Source organism: Zeus faber (assembly GCF_960531495.2).
Source record: "Zeus faber genome assembly, chromosome: 18".
NCBI lineage: Eukaryota > Metazoa > Chordata > Actinopteri > Zeiformes > Zeidae > Zeus > Zeus faber.
In genome coordinates, this window is record NC_137210.1 from 23582099 (window position 1) to 23603052 (window position 20954).

A 20954-nucleotide genomic window follows, 5' to 3' on the forward strand; every position below is an offset into this window, starting at 1 on the left:
AAAAGCACAGGCAGTTCCTTCTTCATTCTATGCAGCCTCAAGGCAGCAGCTTTCTCTTCAAGATCAGACGGTAAGTGAGAAAAAACTGTATCGTGAACCTTGAAATATGTCCTCCCTTCCCTAGAGGGTGAATTCTGGTAAAAAAATAAATTAAAAAAAAAAGGAAAGATTAAAAAAAGTGATGATAGTCATACAAGGTGACTGCTGAACCCGTTTTAACGGTCAATGTGTGGGCTAAGCATGCAACTAAAAAAAGTGGAGGGTGGCTTCCTCTGCAAAATCAATTCACAGAAGGAAAATCCAAAATGCGTCAGCCCACATCCAGGACAGATGTGGGCTGACACAAGACGCGTACGCCAAAATGGAGAGGATTCCAACCCATCTTGTTTTATAATTATGTCGTCTGGTCCTTGCAGACAATTTTGAGCATGAGCTCTCCTCCGCATCTGCATATCATGACTTGGTTTGTTGCGTTGTTCTGTTGCATCCACCTGCTCGCTTATATTCAAAACCATCAAACGATTGGGAGTGGATTGAGTGATAATACTGGTTGCCCTCTGCCAGTATTGGGAGCAAGGCAGTCTATTTTTGTACCCCCCACAGCTCGGTCGGTAAACCTCAAGTGTTAAAGTGAGTAGGTTCTGCTGTCAGTAGGTTCTGCTGTTAAAGTGAAGCAGACATATTCAAGACCGGAAACTGAACCCCGTTAAAGGATTTACTAGAGGCCGGTGTATTGACTACAGTGTAGACAATAAGGTCACATCTTGTTAGGAATCCATATTTGAGCCCATATAATACGGTCATAAACCTCGCGTCATGAAAAGACAAGGGTTTAGCCGGCGTTGTTCAAACGGAAAACACAAACCTTGAGTTTCACGGGTCGCTTCAGCCAGCGGAGTGACCCGTGAAGCAGGGAATGTCGCTGCGGACCTCCGGCCCCCTCCGCCCCCTCGAATGCCACCGACTCGACCCGAAGAACGGCCCAGCAAATCTTTCACTGGTGCTGTAGATATTTTAAAGACCCCGCGGTTGGCTTAAGCTCCTTTCCCCTCTCTCCATATTTCTCAATGGATGGCACGACGCCATTTGGCCAACGATGTCCGTCCCAGTGAGAAGAGGGCACCCTTCATTGTCCGTCGGCTTGCGATCAACAATTAGCAGCTTCTGGGCTCTCGACAGCTGAGGCACTTACTTTGGCTCTTTCTGGCTTCAAGTGGCAACTCTGGAATGTCCCACAGAAGCGATTATTGCTACACCATCCAGTTGCAGCGAGGGTTTTGTGCAATGTGTACAAATTCCCAATTCCCTGAGTTATGGGCTGCATTGCATTGACCGCTGAACACGGGAGCTATGTATGCATAACTTAAGGTCTTGGAAGCCAACTGAGATGTAAAGACTAGCCCCAGCAGCTATAAAAATGAAAATCATTAAGGAAAATATTGCTAAGAGCATCTGTGACAGATTTAGGATACATTGCCCATAGGCCACCTCCATAATGTCCACTGTCACAGTGAAGTGACAGTGTTTACAGAGTCCAATATCTCACTCTAGGCCCCAGTTCCAGTGAGACCATAATGAGAGCAGAACAGAGGGGTCTAGCACCCAGAAAATCCCTTTTTTTGTTGCGGGACCTCTGGGTTTAAGGGTAATCTCCCCTTTGCAGGGTATTCTCTTCCCTTCACGCCCCCATGGTGTGAGATTTGCGAGAAGGGCGTACAAGAGAACCGTCCACAGAGGCTGAAGCGCCTGAAGGACGGGTGAATGAGTGGAATTTAAGGATGCCTTGAAAAGCGGCCTGCACATCTTGAGAGTCAATCAGAAGATAAGGGGACGAGGAGGAGGAGAGAGAGGGGCAGAACGGCAAGTGAGGTCCGACACTCACAATGGCATTCCCGAAAAAGGGGGCCTCCCGTAAAGCTGAATGGTCTATTCATTCATAAAAACACACATTGGGTGGTAGTCTGCGCTTGCATGAGGAGAGATCTCGTCTGACAGTTTGAATATTATGCTCAGTTCAGGTGGCCGAATCATCAAAGAGCCTTTACAATAATATTGAAGCACGGATTCCACCGAGTAGCCGCATGACGGTCCATTCGGCTTTAAAGCTTTACAATGGTGGTCACTCAGAATCAGTCTTAATTCACGGAGCATAAGAAGCTGACGGTATAGATTTCCCGAGAGGGGGAAACTGTACAGGGGTGTGTGGAGGGGGAGGTTATCTAGTTTCTTTTCTCCTGTGTTCAGTCGGGCTGGTAGTGAGAACATGTAAACACTACCTAAAGCTGGGGACTGGGGAAAGAAAGTGCCAGGTAGATGGATCCGGTTTCCATTGAAGCAGCCAAATAAGGCATTGTGGTAGGCGAAAATCTGCACCTGGTGACCATGGAAACCAGCGTTCAACCCCGGTACGGGGCGAACCAAGCCTAGATCGCTGACAGAGAGACTGTCAGTGACTGCGCGGAGACGTGAACCCAGACTGTTCACTGTTCACAAAACTGGAAAATCTCAATAGGCAAAGCCGGCCGGGATTAAATGTGGCTTCGTAGATTTGCCGAACTGAGATTGAACGACAAAAACACATTTCAGAGGGGACGCTTTCACACTCAAAAAGACAGATAGATGGAGGGAGCATTGGAGGACAGCATATATCAAACCGGGCAGAACAGGTGGATATGCTCGCCTTGTCAAAGCATCTGGAAAATGATCCGGCCTTGAGCAAATCAGAAATATAATATCACAGGTGTAACAGTGTTTAATTTCCGAAAGAATTAAATATCAAAGCAGCAGAGCCACACGAGCTATTAAAGAGATGAAAGATATTTCAGAGACTGTTGTGGAAGTGTTTCCTGGGGGTCTACCCTCACACTGAGGGTTACGCTCTTCAAGGCAACCTTGAGTATGGAATCCTGTTATTTGCCAAGCAAAGCTTCAAAAGTTTGACTAACTGTTACCTGGATTACGGCTGGGAAAGACAAGCAAATAAGTGCGGGTTGCACCGCAAACAGGAAAGAGGCGCTGAGAGGCAGGAGCGCGCTCGGTGTACCATTAGCAGGGGAGATAGTTGGGTGTACAGAGCAAGTTGCCCTACAAATCCTTCTCTTTTGGAACATAAGTGGCAATTATGGTTTCCCTCTGTGTTTTGCCACCGTCAACCCGGCATTTTGACACCAGGGAAGGATATGAGAGAGCGGCGGAGCGCACCTGAAAGACTCAGGGGAGAGAGCACATAAAAATACAAATAACAGCTGTCGGCGGCATTCAAAAGGATGCTTTGTGGACGACCACGTCCCGAAAGGGAAGAGGACGGCAGAATACAAATAGAGGACAAAGTCCTGCCGCTAAGGTTTGTTTACACCTGGCAAATCGTGACAAAGCCAGCTTGCCTAAAGCGGGGGTCTCCAGCATTCGGAGATATGGAAACATGTCCAGCAATATTGATCTTAAAGGGTGAATTTTGAATAACTTGTCCACATATGGTAAGACTATGTTATATGATATGCATTGTGGGATGCCTACTTTCACCTCTCACATCATTAGTACACATCTATGTCCGTGTTGACAGGCAGTAATACAGAATGCCGAGCATACAAATGTGCACGGTGAACTTTGACCGCCGAGATTGGTTTGTGATAGATACTTGAGCCGCCGGCCAATTGTCACCCCAGGAGTCTGAGCAAAGATATTTCCTCCTTCCTTCACCGCATTACTCGAAACCAGGCCGTGCCTCCGGGAGCCATGAGCTCAGCAGGGCCGCGGGGCGGGCGATCAAAGAGACCCCCGGCCCGTTCTCTGGGTGGCATGCAAATGTAAACCCAATTGGAGGACAGATGTTTTTAATGGCAAGGTTAGGTAATGCCCCCACTCTCCCAGATGGATCCACTACGACACATCCTGCTCGGCTTATCCGTCTTGTGTTTTTGCGGATGACCACCGGAATGTCTTTGTCTACACTCAATGTGCGGACGCCAAGAGAGACAAAAGCAGAGTTGCGCCGAATTGAATTAAGATGCGACGATATTCTGGGGAAGAACCACCATTAGCAGAGGATCATAAAACATGTGTACGTCTAGATGTGGTAATAACATCAACAAAGGCATGTTTTCACGAGTGGAAATGTGGAAGGTATCGGCGGGAAGGCGAGACGCGGCAGCAGTTGCATTGGCCCTCGCATCCTGTATGTGCAGGTATCTTATAAACATTGTGATTCAAATGTTGTGGCTGGAGAGGGCCTGAAACCGGGCCATGTTTCCCTTTTCTCCCAGTGGATATACAATCGTACGAAGCGCCGCAGGATCCAGATGGGCTGAATTAAGAAATCAAAGCAGGATGTGACCGCCGTGGGTTCTCTTGGAAAAACACATCCACGTTAGAGTAAACTGCGCCGGGTGTGTGTTTCCTCTTCAGCCGGACAACGTGTGTTCCCCTGACACCTTCGTAGTCTGTGGTCCTGTTACAGAGCATGTATGATAACACGGAGACAGGCCCCTTGCGCCTTGAAATTATGGGATGGGCACTTTCCTTTTTTCAGTGGTCGAGGAACTAGAATTTCAGTTGATTAGTCGATTAGTCGACTAGCCGTGACATCATCTACCCCCCAACATGGACCATTAACCGCACGTTAAAACAGTTACCAGTACATAAATACAGTAATATATCAGCAACAGGTGCTATTTTTAATTATTCTTTTATTTTTCCAAATAGGCCATGTGCTACTCTGACGAAACAAAAACTAGTCTTACCAGAAATGACAAAACAAAATTGTCAAAAAATGCTAATGACTCCACATCACAGCAGTAGAACCGTGGTCAGACAGCTTCAACCCACACAATGATCACTCTTAAACATCAAAACAACGCCAGGCTCTCTCATACAAGCACGTTCTTCTGTGTGCTACACTTATTAGAGCCCAGGCGGAAATCGTGACGCGTGTGCTACACTAATGAGAGTCCGGGTGTAGCTTCTGATGATGTGTGCACTCTGCATATTGATCATAAATAGTTTGTCAGACGTCGATGTCACCAAGTAAGTCGACTAACCGATTAGCCGACTAATCGATTAGTCGACTAATGATGCCTATCCCTCCACATCACACAACCCCGGTTGCTACCAAAGACCGGCATTCTTTACACGTCACAGCATCAGATGGGAATTGCTTCCAAAAATGTCCGCTCCATTGGCCAACCTTTCGCAGCGGCCGAACCATCCATTGTCGGGGCACTCGCCCCGTGCCATGCGTCTCGGTGAGTGACGGACAAAAGGGGACGGCGGTCCCACGGGGGGCACGCCAGTGGGAAGGCAGGACCATGAGGGGAGTGTCAATCTTCCAGCCGTTTAAAAACACTCAGGGAAACATGTGGAGACAGAAAGTGATGGGAGGTCCAGACGGCTACCCCCGTACCCCCCCGTACCCTCCCGTCCACCCCCCGTAGCCCCCGTACCCCCCCGTACCCCCCGCCCACACTCAAACCCCCTCCAAACCTCACACCAGCCCTCGTATACAAACACACGTTCACATTTCCACATCCACCCATTATTCAATTCCTGTTGCCCCATAAGATGAAGGGTGTGCGTTCAACCCCACGAGGCAAAGACATGAGGCACCTCCAGAGATGTTGGCCATGACTAAATCAGTTTATTGACTGGAAAATCCCAGGATTAGTCCCCACAAGGTCCACTGACTCAACAGAATTTGTGCTGAGTTTATCCCTGTGTTGCTTTTTATGGAGGGGGAGGCTTACAATGACCCAATTCCTGTGCAGGCGGTGTAATGTAGTGTAAAAGTCATGCACTGGGCAAACTTGGACTGTATATTTGTTTAAGGAGAGTAGATTATACACAAGGAAATAAATTACATTTAGTCATTTAGCAGACGCTTTTATCCAAAGCGACTTACAATTGTTCAAACACCGACGGACGCAGCCATCAGGAGCAATTAGGGGTTAAGTGTCTTGCTCAAGGACACTACAGCATGCTAGCAGGAGGAGCCTGGGATCCAACCAGCAACCTTTAGATCACTAGAACACCAGCTCTACCGCCTGAGCCACCATCCCCCCATAAATGTAATGTAAATGTGAAAGTTCTCTGTGTGTACATTAGAGTCAATAAAATAAATATCAATAAAACTGTGCATTTTCACCTCAAAAAGGGTTTATCAAACCCTTTTTGATAAACACCCCAGGTCCAGGAGTAACACTTGATTCTCACATGTGTTAATATTTCTTCAATGGTTAAATGGCTTGTTTGATAGGAAACCGTGGGGGGCAGTTACATTTTAACATCTGTGAGGACCCCAGGACCCATTCCTTGGGTTGAAATGAGGTAAGAGATGTTCTCCAGCAAGGGCTTCAACAGGTCTATGATGTCAAGATGTTTCTCCTGTGTAATTCCCGAGAAGTACAAATATTAGTATCAGTATGTAAGTAATAAAATAAATGTATAAATAATTTTATACAGAACATTTCAAAACCTACTGCTACAAAGTGCTTTACGAGCGGCCAGGTAGCATAAAATTAACATTACTGAAGAAAAGCAGGCATAAAAAATGGATTTTATTTTATTTTATTTTATTTTATCTTATTTTATTTTATTATATTTTGTTTTATTTTAAAGACATAATAAGAGCCCACAAAGTAAGAAGCCCAACAGACAAATTCAAACAAGGAGGACAAAAACAACAAAGGGCACAGCTTTATAAAAGGGAAAAGAAAAAAGGCTGACCTATAAAAATGGCTTTTCGGGATTGGGTTTTAATTCTCTCTATAAATAGCTATGCAGCGTACGCTCCATTGTCCCATTTTACAGTAAAATGACTTAATAGGGTTGTCAGCGTCCCACCCTGAAGGACGACCCCTCCACCCACCGGCCCTCATGCTAATCCACAAGGTCCTGTTCCTGTACATCCGGCGACCCCAACCCCTGCACCTAACGGAGGGGCGGCGGGCGGGGCGGGCGGGGGGCAGCGGGGGACCCCATGCCGACTGTGATTTTTTTAAATTCAACCATTAAATAGCTCGGCGGGGTGTCCCCTTACAGCTGTTCCCCCTCCCCCATCGCCTGCGGGCTGAACCACACCGGGTGCATGTCAAAGATCACATGACAATAGGGATTCCTGACCCAGCCAGAGACTGGGAACCAAGCGGAGGAAATTCAACCATCTCACAGGCGGCCAAAGGCATCGGTCTGAGGAGCCCGCGGCGGGTTCCATTCAGCGCCGACACATTCAGACAGGAGAGCATTCCTGAGGCGGCGGCCCGTCGCTTCAGAGCTACAGTATTCAAATCAGCCACCCCTCACCCTTACTTTGACAAATATTAAACAAAAAGTTGATCTGAAGAAGGTTGAGAGCGACGGTATTCTATTCTGCTGATTACTTTAAGTTAAACTTCCCTAATTAACCCTATTTACAAATATATGTTTAAAAAGGATGCAACGATATTTTTGTGTAAGTTGCAAAGTCTGCAGTCATATATATATATATATATATATATATATATATATCACCCACCCATCACCCACCCATCCATCCATCCAACAATACATCGATCCACCCATCCATACATCCACCCACCCATCCATCGATCCGTCTATCCATCCACCCGTCCATCCATCCATCCAACCATCCATCCATCCACCCATCCATCCACCCATCTACCCAACCATCCATCCATCCATCCCCCATCGATCCATCCAGCCATCCACCAATCCAGACATCCACCCACCCATCCATCGATCCGTCTATCCATCCACCCATCCATCACCCACCCATCCATCCAACCATCCATCTATCGATCCACCCATCCATACATCCACCTGCCCATCCATCCATCCACCCATCCACCCACCCACCCATCCATCTGCCCATCCAGCCACCCACCCAGCCACCCATCAATCCATGCATCCATCTATCCATCCATCCATCCATCCATCCATCCACCCACCCATCCATTCATCCATCCATCCATCCATCCACCCACCCACACACCCATCCATTGATCCACCCATCCATCCATCCACCCACCCATCCATCGATCCGTCTATCCATCCACCCGTCCATCCATCCATCCAACCATCCACCCATCCACCCAACCGTCCATCCATCCCCCATCGATCCATCCAGCCATCCACCAATCCACACATCCACCCACCCATCCATCGATCCGTCTATCCATCCACCCATCCATCACCCACCCATCCATCCAACCATCCATCTATCAATCCATCGATCCATACATCCACCCACCCATCCATCCATCAACCCAGCCAGCCACCCATCAATCCATGCATCCATCTATCCATCCATCCATCCACCCACCCACCCACACACCCATCCATTGATCCACCCATCCATACATCCACCCACCCACCCATCCATCCATCCATCCATTCATCCACCCATCTATCCACCCACCCACCCATCCATCTGCCCATCCAGCCACCCACCCAGCCACCCATCCAACCATCCATCACTAAATGGCAGATGCACGGTAGAATGCTGTGACCAGAATGGAATAATTGGGATCCAGGTCGACAATCAGCAAATAATTCTTGATGTTTCTTTAAACCTGCGTGAAGTTCAAACTGAATGACGGGCGGGGCTTGTCAGATTAGACATGTAGATACACAGATCGCAGGTGAGATTAGACCATTTTAAATCCATCTGGACTCATTCTGCAGCCGAGCAACAAGGTTTTATTCCCACTATTGAAATTGAAATTGCCTCGGCTCTAGGTGAACCCCACCTGCCCTGCGGTCCCCAGAGGTCAAAAGAAAGACACCCCTGGGATCCTCTTGTTTTACCTTTGCTCTGCTGTTGGTGGGTGGATGTTTTGTTTTTTTGTTTTGTTTTTTTTCGGTCTAGCCTTCAGTGAATGCAGCTGATCAAATATTCATTGCCGCCTTCTCATTTTCGTCACCCCCATCATCTGGCAGCTGCACCATTCACCCGCCGCAGAACGTTTACTAAATTAAATATAGGGTCCAGGCGAGTTTAAAAAGTAAATTATTCAACAGCGGAAGAAAGTTCTGTCATCACATTGTCCACAAAGTCCTTATTCCCCATTATCACTATCAATGCTTGGCCGTCCACTCCCTTCCTACAAGCACAGTTTAGATTATTTACTATACAACTCGGCCTCACTTTACTTTATACTGCTTCTGTATATGTATAGTTCTATAACATGAAAGCTTTACTTCAAACACTGAGTTGCACCTTATCGATGCTGCTCAAATACCGTGCAAGGAGCCTAGATTTCTGAACTCTGTAGCTGAACTTTGGACTTAAGAAAAACCTGTAAACAGACCCTAAGGCAGATCTATTTCATTGCAACCCTCCCTCAACCAACACACACGCACACGCACAGGCACACACACACACGCACGCAGGCTAGCACGCACACACACACACACACACACACACACACACAGGGGAATGTAATGTAATACACACTATTATTGATTCACTTGCATGGACACACACACACACACACACACACACAGGCAAATGTAATGTTATGCACACTATTGATTCACTTGCGTGGACACACACACACACACACACACACACACACACACACACACACACACACACACAGGCACATGTAATGTTATGCACACTATTATTGATTCACTCGCATGGTTTGCTGTGAGAAGGGCTGAACTATAAATAATTAGATGCAATAAAGTGAATAAACATCTAACTGTTAGGTATCTGCAATTCAGGTGACAGTCTATGTTGCTTTCAAACGCTCGATAAGCACGAAAATTCTAAAATATATATTTTTTAAAAAGCCTGCCTTCAAGGTTTCAACCCAATGCCATGCTCTTACATGGTCAGAAAGCTATGCCAACCACACACAACTATACTGCCCCCCCCCCCCCCCCCAAAAAAAAAACACTTAAAACTTTTCCAAAGCCTCAGCTCATCATCACCATCATCATCATCACCATCATCATCATCACCATCGTCATCTCCAAACCAACTAGATGTTAATCACTGCGTCGACATTCATACTTCACATCTAAACGCAAAGTGCGCATTCCCACGGCATGGTGCAGATAAAAAGCTGAGGTTTTTTTGAAAGCGCCCAGTGTTGCGAAGTCAAGCAGCAACCATCAGCAAATGAATGCCTTCGATCTTTAAAAAAAATAAAATAAATTTTAAAAAAAAAGGTAAAGGGCTCCTACCTCTCCACTGCGACGCTGCAGGAGCGCAGAGCAGGAGGGCGCAGCAGAGCAGGCGCTCCAGCCCCGGGGAACACCTGCAAACAGGCACAACATCCGCTCAAAACGCACGCATTCCAGCCAAACATTTTGTTTTCAACGGGGCAGAGGCCAGTGGGATTACCTCATATTTATCTCCCTTTTGTGCTGCAGTCGTGCAGAGAAGTCTACATGGAGTATTGGAGTTGTTGGGAAAAGTTTGGGAGAGGCTCCCCGAGGTGGAACAGCTGATGGACTGAGCCGGAGCTGCGGAGGAGGACGGAGGATACCCGGGCCGGGGCTGGAGCGGGGCGTCCCCCGGGTCCTGGAGAGACCGGTTTCAGGTCAGCTTAGCTTTTTTTAAATTTCACCCAGTGGTGGAAAGTAACGAAGTACAACTACTAAATTACTGTACCTAAATACCTTTTTTCAAGTATCTCTTCTTACTTAGGTATATTCCGTTCATGGGGATATCGGTTTTCACTACACTGCATTTCAAAGAATTCTGTTTCCATTTTTCATTTGTTTATTGTTTATTATCAATTATTTTAAATTGATTTTTATCAAAGTGGGAAGTCCCAGAAATAAATGTTGTCATATCAAGTAATTTTTCACGATCTGGCGTTTTCTTAATTATCAAATGGCAGGGCTCTTAATATTAGTGGATTACATTGCTGATTATTCTTTAGTTATTATTATTATTATCATTATTATTATTATTATCATTATAAAAATAATAATAATAATAATAATAATTATTATTATTATTATTATTGTTATTATCATTATTATTATTATTATTATTATTATTATTATTATTATTATTATTACTAATACTACTGTTGTTGTTGTTTGTTGTGGTTTGTTGTTATTATTATTATTATGGTTAGAATCGTATTTAATAAGCTCTGGTTTGTTTCTTCAATAGAGTTTAAAGTAGTTATTTATTTATGGCATTTCTTTTATATTTTTTATTTCACAGAAAGCTCTCGGGTGAGAAAAAACCTGTGACCCCATAAACTTTTAAACTCAAGTCCAGGCAGCGGGGATGGTAAATGATGAATTTGTCAGGAGAAAGGAGAAAAAAAAGAAAAGAGAACTATGTAAACTGTTGGAAAATCCCTCGTCATTCCCTCACAATGCACCTCTCCGTGGGCTGCAGGACTGAACTTGACGCGGTGTGGGCCGCATTGTGCTCCCCCGCCCCCACTGCGCTCCCTCCCGGCAGGTGAGGCCGGGGTTAAAGAGCGGTCCAGCTCCGCAAACACGACCAACGCGGTGCACGCTGCGGGCGGGGGCTTTGTCCTCTGGAATCCCCTGTTCACACCAGGAGTTTCTTTTTCGTTTTGCTTTTGTCTTAAAAATAAAAAATCTTTTTTCCCGCTAATTTTTGGGGTCACTTCTGTATTTGTTTATTTATTTTTTTTTATTATTGTTTTTCTGGTTTTTTTTTTCGTTTGTATTTTGTTGTTTATCCTTAGGTTTAGTGCATCTTGTCATATTAACCCTTTTATTGTGCACTTCCACATTTCTTTCCATTTATTGCCATTTTCCTTTAACAACAAGAACAATCTTTAATCGTCACACAACACACCACACTACAACACATGCACACACACACAGACACACACACATGCACATGCTTTGGATGGTGGCCGGTGAAATGAGGCCTCTGGTTTAATCCATCCTGGCTTGTCCTTCCTCCGGGGGAGCAGCCAGGAGCAGTGGGCAGCATTCCTGGACGCGCCCGGGGACCTGGTGACGAGTGTCCATCGCTGGTCAGACGATGAGGTGTGCATGTTTTGGGTGGGGGTCCTTACTGACGTGAGGTGGAGGAAACCCCATGTGAGCACGGGGAGAACATGCAAACTCCACACAGTAAGGCTCCTATTTGGGTACTATTATTATTATTTGGTTTGTCAAATATTTTCATTTTCCCTTTTCTATTTTCTATTTCAATGCCTTATTATTTTTGCCTATCTATCTATCTATCTATCTATCTATCTATCTATCTATCTATCTATCTATCTATCTATCTATCTATCTATCTATCTATCTATCTATCTATCTATCTATCTATCTATCTATCTATCTATCTATCCATCTATCCATCTATCTATCTATCTATCTATACCTCCATCCATCTATCTATCTATATTTTGATTATTTCATTTTGAAATTGATATTTATTTATTTCTATTCATTTTGTATTGTTATTTTGAGGGTGTCTTCACTACTATTCCACATTTCCAGATCTTTTTCACAATCGTCACTTTCCAGTAAATGGAAGCATCTGGCGTTCACCCAGCACTCAAAATCACAGCTTTTCTTGCACTAAAAACATATGAGAAAACGCATCATATCGGCCATCGTTTGAATGAATACAAACTGTGTGGTCAGTGTCTCTGGAGGCTGGAGCCAGTGACCGGAGACCAGGTTTACTGGACATAAGATACCAGTAGGGGAATAGTTGTGAAGAATGCGAGCGAAACCCAAGTCAAAAAGGGTTTCGGATGAGGCTTCAATCTTCTTCCTTCTCATTGTATCCCACACTGTCATCATGAGTAAAGAAAGTAAAATAAAGAAAGGGAAAAAAAACAAAAACAACAAAAAAAAGGAAACACTTTAATATTTCCCCGGGCTGCACCTCCACATCACAGCCAGCAGAGGAGGAAGTTGCTGTTCCTTTTAGACACAGCATCAGCTGAGGCGTTGATTTTATTGCGGGGGTGTTTTGATTCGCAGTGTGTCGAGGCTCTTATAATTAAATGCTGACTTGACTTTTTTTATATTTTTGCTGGTGGTATGTTTTAAAAAGGAATCCTGAAAAGGAATGTGGTTCCTTGCTTTAGGTTAAGGCTCAAACTTAATATGACTATAGTGACATTTTGCACAGTGTACTGTATGTTTATAAGCCACAGTGTCTGTTGTGTGTGCCAAATTATATATTCCAAACCAAATGTGTGAGTTATGCTTTAGGAAAGACTCAAACTTGTAAAACTGGGACTTGTAGATGTTGGAGGCGATTTGTTAAACTGGAAACCCTAAAAGTGATCCTTGAGGCTAAATTCAAAAAACGAGGTGTGAGTAAAATGGTAAGACAATTCAATGTAAGCTTCATAACATGTGTCTCCCGCGCCCAGGGGTGCATTTCAGTCTTTGATTAAAATAACATCAAATGATAATCAAAACAATCGAATCAATTGTATTCTAACGTGTCGATAGAGCAGTTAGGGCTACATTTTGATCAGACCACCGATTTCCCCCACATACGCAACAAAATATTTTCATTTACCAAGCCCAAATTAATGCATTAATACAGTCTAACCCCGGCATAATGAGGCACTTGTCAATTTCCTAGAAATAAATCAGCCTTCAAAAGTGTGGATTGTTATTGGTGTAGGATCTATCATCTAACATCTGATATGTTAAAAAAAAAATTTATTATGTTACGTTACGGCAGTCAAGTCTTTTTTAATTTAAATTGGGTTTAAATCAAAGTCAATAAGTCACGTATATAAAACAACGACGCTATTTACGTTAACGTTGGATGTCAACATATCCATTATGAATAAGTCTATTTTTATATCAGTGGGATGTGTGCATTTTTTTTTTTTACTTTTTCCACACTTTGCAAACTCTATATAAAGGACTTTTTAAGCTCTCATTCAAGGTAAAAAAAAAGAAAAAAGAAAAAAGTAAATATCCGGCTGAGCAAACTACGCCGTTGTACTGGGAACAAGAAAAACAGATGGCCACCAGGGGGGAGCTCCAACTGTCAGATGCGCATACGGATTCGGTGTAAAGCACGCTTTGGTCTACATGAAGTGCAAGTTACGGTACTGTGGCATTCCTCATAAAAGTGTCTGCCTTGATTCAATGAATCATCTGAATCACGTGAACATAAATGAACGATTCGATTATTTAAGCAATTTCCACTGTTGACGAGAGCAATAGCATCTCACAACCACGACGCACCACGTCATCCTCCTTGGCTTCCGATCGAGCAGCGGCTTTCGAGCGGCGGGTACCGATGCCTGCGACGCCGCGTGACTCGACCCCGTCCGGCGTTTAATTCACCGTGCATTATAATGTTCCATACGATGCGTGTGGGGGTGTTTTTGGGTGGGCGGTGCAGCACCGCCGCCTTAGACTGTGTGTCGAGTGTCGGCCCCGGGTCAGTGTCTGAACACGTCTCCGCTGCTCTGGATGCCGCCGCTCGCACATTCCTCTGTCAGGGAAAAGAAAGGAAGAAGTGTCCCCGAAACGCTATGCTGTCATGTTTCCTCGGAGAGAGATGGGCGCGGTTCTGTGCACAATTTATAATTCATATTATCACAGTTCACGTCGAGACACCCACGGTGAAAATACCACCACACCTTGTTCACATTTAGCAAAAACCAAACAAAAAAAGTATAAATGACTATAAACATCATATGAGGTAAAAAGTAAAATGTTACTTTTTTTGTCCATTTTTCCAAAATAAGTCATGTTTAGGCCAAAGGAAGCCCCTCTGCATGGCCCCCAGCTTATAAGGTATCCCACAGCTCCCCTAGTGGTCATCATAGGAATTGTGATAATGTTAAAAGAGACTCGAAGACAGTCTCTTTTGACTCAAAGTAAATGAAATAAAAATATATAATAATAATAATAATAATTATTATTATTTTTATTATAATAATAACTATAATGAAATTATAATATTTGTATTATTATTATTATTAGTAGTAGTAGTAGTCGTAGTAGTAGTAGTAGTAGTAGTAGTAGTAGATATAATTATAATAATTATAATAATAATTATAGTAATCCACTATTGTTATTTTTATTTTCCTCTGCAATTTTCAGGCTAAAACTATCTGATACAGAAGAACGGCAGCTACGAACACGGTTGGCGTCTCGCTATAACCGGGACGATATTGATACGTCAAAACGACCGGGCACATCACATGTGCAGAGACGGCCCATGTGCTGAAGTTACCACATCAAATGTCAATAAATGATGCAAATAAAGCTTTAAATATCGCAGTGCTACCATATTAGTGCCATTACTCGGGGTGATCCGTCACGCACCGTAAGACATTTATACACAAGTGACTGTCATCCCTCAAAATAACCTTCTGACCTCAGGACGATTTGATACGACATCCGACCGCCAAGATGTTCCTAATAAATTCTTTGCCTAAGTCTACAACATGAATTTTACGGCCTGTGATGCAAATTGCGAGCTTAGCCTTTGGAGAGAGGGAGACGAGGGGGGAGAGGGAGAGATTGGGCGCCGAGGGCGAGCGCTCCCATTTTGGACATTCTCATAACTACGACCGTATTCATACACCTGCAGGAAAGACCATGAGTCAGACAGCTCGAACGGGGGGTTCTCAACCTGGGGTCGGCGGCCCCGTGAGTGGTCACTTGATATGCACACGGGGTCCCAGGACATTTCCAAACTGGTTCTATCGGTATTTGACTGATAATGTATATTTTCCATAAAGAAATGCATTTAAATATGTGTGAAATATATAATAATTTAGATATATCCCATTTGCCGCTCCCTCCGTTCTCTATGATGTAATAAAAGCAAGCTCTGCGTGGCTAAAATTAACATTAAACTGTTTCTTAATATGCAATGTGGAATAGCCTGTTTTGACCAGTAATATCAGTTTAGAAAGTATTGTTATACAGCCAACACATACATCCAGCCGTGCAGGAACATCTGTCACACTCTAATTTACTGTTGTGACAAAAATTGTGGGACGTAAAGCCGAGGTCATGGGCCAAGTAACGTAAAGAGTTAAGTTGTCAGGATCATTGCATGTTCTTGGACCCAATGGTTGGGAAAACAAGTGGCAAAACTATTTGTACATATTTAAGCGAATCAAAGATGTTTATATATATATGGATACTGATGATATATTGTGTGTGTATATACAGTATATATATATACTTGTGTATATATATATACTTGTATACTTGTATATTTATACATACAGGTATATATATATATATTTATTTTATTTTGTATTTTTTTCCTCAATGTCTAAATAAAATAGACTCATCACCATTTCAATCAAATAAAATTGCTAAAATAATTCCACAGATCTATTCATTTCCGCATTCGGCAAGTTGCAACGGAAAGCCAATCAGTTTGGACGATCTAAAGCTGGCGTTTCACCTCTGACCAATCACGTTTGCCGATTTAGAAATAAGTCCCGCCCACAGGTCTCATGGGTAATTCCATGATGGGGGGGGGGGGATCCAGTGGTATTAAATTTACAAATATTCATGTCAAGGTGAACGTGTTTTACACTTAAGTAAAAACACCCTACAGTACATTCAAGTTTCAGATAAACAGCTTAAATCCTGACTAAAAACTACCCACACTTAGAAAACAGCATTTTCTCCTGCGCGGACCCACTAACACTAAACTTTAACCTTGAAGTATAATCATTGAAACCCTTTCGGAAATCGTATTGATTTGGCAATACTGCATGAATCCATTTCATATGTCCTGCTCGAAACATAATGTTTGTGAGTAATTCATTACAGATTATGAAAAAATGTACCTGTCCCATAAAATTCAGTCAACCCCCCCCCCACCCCCCGTTACCCTGTCACCTACATTCACCCCTATGAAATATTTGGAATATTCCGCAAGCACACGTTCAACAGGAAGTTGCATGATGTGAGTGCCCAGAGGGCCGCGGAGAGAAGTAAAGGAAGTTATCTTGTTATATTTTTTCCTTATTTTCACTTGTATTGCGATCAAGTTGACTTAGACAGTCACTCAGGGTTACCAAAAGTGTAGCTTGAAGGTACTTTATTTATTTTGTTTGAGTACATTTGAGGAAAATCATTAGAACGTTCTCATTGTCCTCACACCATTAGCATGAATGCTAGCTACATTTTGTATGTTTGCTAATTCTGCGCTAAAAGCTCAACCCCTTTGAGCGGTCTTCAGAAGAAACTTCTAAAGAAACCTCATAGAGAATGGGATGTTATTACCTGAGGTGGGTGAACACGTTCTTTTGAATTGTTAAATGCATGTTTTCTCAATGTCGATGTTGAAAAACAATTAAAAAGAAAGGTACATTTTTAAGAGTTACAAGGGCTAAATTGCACCCTCAGCCATGGAATTAAAACCACCGCTAATAACCACGGATATCGTGTGGCTCCCAGAGTTTCCGCTGGAACAAATTGGTGCCGGTTCACCTGTCCTTGAAGATTTCAATTTCCTGGACAAATGGAAGAGATTCCGCTCAAATATTATCTGTGTTTATTGAGCTTAAAAACAATTGATAGGCTGTATCAAAAATGACACCACGAAGGCATGTCGGTTTATAATTTATTGTTTTATTGAATATGAATTATTTTAATAAATATTAGGAATATTACTACTTTAAATCAAATAATTTCCGTTCATGAACAATAAGTTACAAGTGCAGCTGTTTTTAATTAACATTTCACTTCAATACAATTTAGATAAAACCATAACTAAAATAAATATGGCAAGTAGGTCTAAAGTAAAAATAAAGTTTGTGTTGTTGCCCGTCTCATCCACATCATTTTGCACAATGGATATTTACCATCTGCTTTGGGTTGTAACCTAAATATCCCCAAAAAATGCAAACTATGGATCTATGTGTTACTGTTGTGAATGATACATCATCTCTTTCCAGCTTTAGATCGTCCAAACTGATTGGCTTTCCGTTGCAACTTGCCGAATGCGAAAATTAACAGATCTGTGGAATTCTTTTTTATCAAAATGATCGAGTCTATTTTATTAAGACAGAGGAAAAAAATATTGCGATAAATATTGTTATCGTTTTATTGCCTAGCACTGATTCAAATTGGGATTTCACCGGAATTCTTATCACTGGACATTATGACCCGAGAGATTTCAATATGTCGGACTTCAACAGATTTTTCTCGGGCATGTTATACACCTTTCTATCATAGCAGCATTAACTTTTAACCAATTTGTGCCACAGTAGCTCTTCTGTGGGATCGAGCCAGACGGGCTAGACTTTGCTCCCCACTTGCATCAATGAGCCCATGGGCACCATGACCCTGTCGCCACTTCACCAGTTGTCCTTTCTTGGACCACTTTTGGGAGCTACTAACCACTGCATACTGGGAACACCCCACATGACCTGTGGTTTTGGAGACGCTCTGACCCAGTCGTCTAGCATCACAATTTGGTCCTTGTCAAAGTGGCTCAGATGCTTACGCTTGTCTATTTTTCCTGTTTCCAACACATCAATTTCAAGAACTTGACCGTTCACTTGCTGCCTCATACATCCCACCCCTTGACAGGCGCCATTGGAACGAGGTGATAAATGTTATTCACTTTACGTCTCACTGGTTTTAATGTTGTGGCTGATTGGTGTTTTATATTGCATTTAATATCCAAACCCCTTTTCTCAGATCCCGAAGCCCTTTGCAATCATGTTAACACAGATCAGGAAGAACCAAAGTAGAGATCAACAATAAAATGTTTAAAACAATGACAATTTGTACAAGCACTTACTTAGCACCACCTTGCAGTATTTATTGTTACACCAATGTTGTTGTTACACTAATCTCTGTCGCAATGTAGCTGAATGTTATTCTCCCTTGTAAGTCGCTTTGGATAAAAGCTTCTGCTAAATGACTAAATGTAAATGTAAATGTAAGCAAGAGAGTAATGTAATAAAGGCAGATCAGGCAGGTACTTGCATTCAAGGTTAAATTAGATCCGGTAAATATACAATAATTTATACAGGTTTATATAACTATAAAATATATAAAAACATATAAATATATGTATGTACTGTATATACTGTATACTAAATACTGTGTTTAAGTATAAGAAATCCCCCCCCCACAAGCTGCTCTCCAGCTCCTTCTTCACCTATCAAGGGGGAAGCACAAAGCATTTCACAACGGAGCGCTCACCGCTCAGATTACTTCCAACAGCTGAAATCAGAGCGGAGAGAGTGCGAGTTTGTACAACATGAGCCTCCAAGCAGCTGAAGGGCCACGTCGCACCAATGCACAACAGCCTGACACATGGAGATGGCCGGGTCCACGTGCACCGTCCCACTCCACCACAACCACCCTCCGTCACGACCACCGGCCTTCAGACCCCAAAAACACCGGAGAGTTCTGGAGGGTAGAACCATCAACCCAGAGCCTTTGAAGAGCGATGTGTTATGATTTTGGTCCTTACAATTCCATTTGCACAGCTCAATTACAATTACCTCAGATATATATTACCACATCCAGTGCAAGTTTGTAAATATGTTGATATTATTGTGTTTTTATCTGCACTTATTTAATGCTATGTGTTATGGAAACGACGAGAAGACGCCATTCTGGTAAATGGTGGGGACTCGTCGCCCAATGTTCCAGAAGGAACGGGAGGAACTGAACTGAACTCCCCCTTAAGTTTCCCCTAATTAAAGTATTGTTGGAACTTCCCCGAATACAAATTTTATTGAGATTGTCAGTGGGTTGGTCAGATCTATGACATCCCTGAAGTTCTGACGTCAGTCCCGTCTGCATGTGCCTCCATCTTGGTTAGGATTCGGTTGTTGACCAATCACTAGACTGCAATGCTATCATGTGACCTGTGCGAGCCGTCAATTGCACATGCACGCGCATTGTGGCGATGATAAAAAGTTTTTTACTAAATTATTGTGGACCGATTGATAATGGACCAATCTGGATCAAACTTGGATGATGGAATGTCAGGACTGCCCCGAATACACATTTTATTCATCTCGTCCGTGAGTGCAGCGGATCCAAGAACCACTGACTTCAGTTTTCACTAATAAAAGCAATATGGGCTGGGTCCCTAACAACAACAACAACAACAACAACAACACATTATTTGTGTTGCTGGGTTTAAAGCAGCACTGCATAAGAGTAGTGCTGTTTCCATGCTGGTAAGTAAATAACCGAAAATTGTGATAAACGTTTTAGTTCCCATCCAATCATGCGTATGAGGCTATAATCCTGGAGTCCAATCAGAACATATCAACCCTTTGTCAGCACTTAGAATTGCTGTCGTGAGGGTGAGCGACAGGTTTGTATAAACGTGGAACACCATCGTCATTTATCATTAATTTGAGTTATGTTTTGTCTGTAAACATTTGACCTCTGCATAACAAACACTTAGCATTTCAGCACTTAGGGAAGATACATGTTAAAAGCTTCTGCAATTTAAGGTTTTCTAAAAGTGTGAACACCTACAAGTAGAGGCTCAATACTAGAGAACCTTACACCGTGCGGCTTTCGAGGACTAATACAAAACAGCAGCTAACACAGATTTGGTGCAAAACTGCATCTTGCAACTAACTTTCAATGCACCGCTGCAACTTTTGCTGATATCTTCTCAGAAGTTGTTTTCTGACCCAAGCCTTATCACAACCACCTCCATCATCCATCATTATCTCCTTCTCATTCAACCTACAATAAAGGCCGTGTCGCTTTTTTGGAATCAGACAAATGGAGTGGGGATTTATAGGGGATGAGCTTTAAAGATTTTAGAACACACCAGAAGCCTGGCCCTCTCCTTCGGTTTTTATTGCAGGGTCTCAAGTCAGCTAAGCAGTCTACCCCGGAGCAGTCATCCACACCTATCTTTAGCCCCCCTGCGAGCAAGTGAATGGAAGAGCCTGACTTATCTTCACTGCTGTCATCGAGGCGGCCGGTATTTTTAGGGGACGGCGGCAGCTGCAAAAGCATTTAACGGTCTTCCACGAACAATGACACTTGGG

General features: G+C 43.2%; 1 protein-coding gene across 2 annotated transcripts in view; it reads right to left on the reverse strand.

The window, feature by feature from the left end:
- Positions 1–10440, reverse strand: part of col18a1a (collagen type XVIII alpha 1 chain a) — a 95476-nt gene extending 85036 nt beyond the window's left edge. For both annotated transcript variants that reach the window (XM_080019822.1, XM_080019821.1), the window contains exons 1-2: positions 10343–10440; positions 10183–10256 (exon numbers count right to left, since the gene is read on the reverse strand). In XM_080019822.1, coding sequence (XP_079875948.1) covers positions 10183–10256; positions 10343–10347 — 79 coding nt within the window. In that variant the 5' untranslated portion in view covers positions 10348–10440. The remainder of the gene's footprint in view (positions 1–10182; positions 10257–10342) is intronic.
- Positions 10441–20954: the final 10514 nt, after the last annotated feature.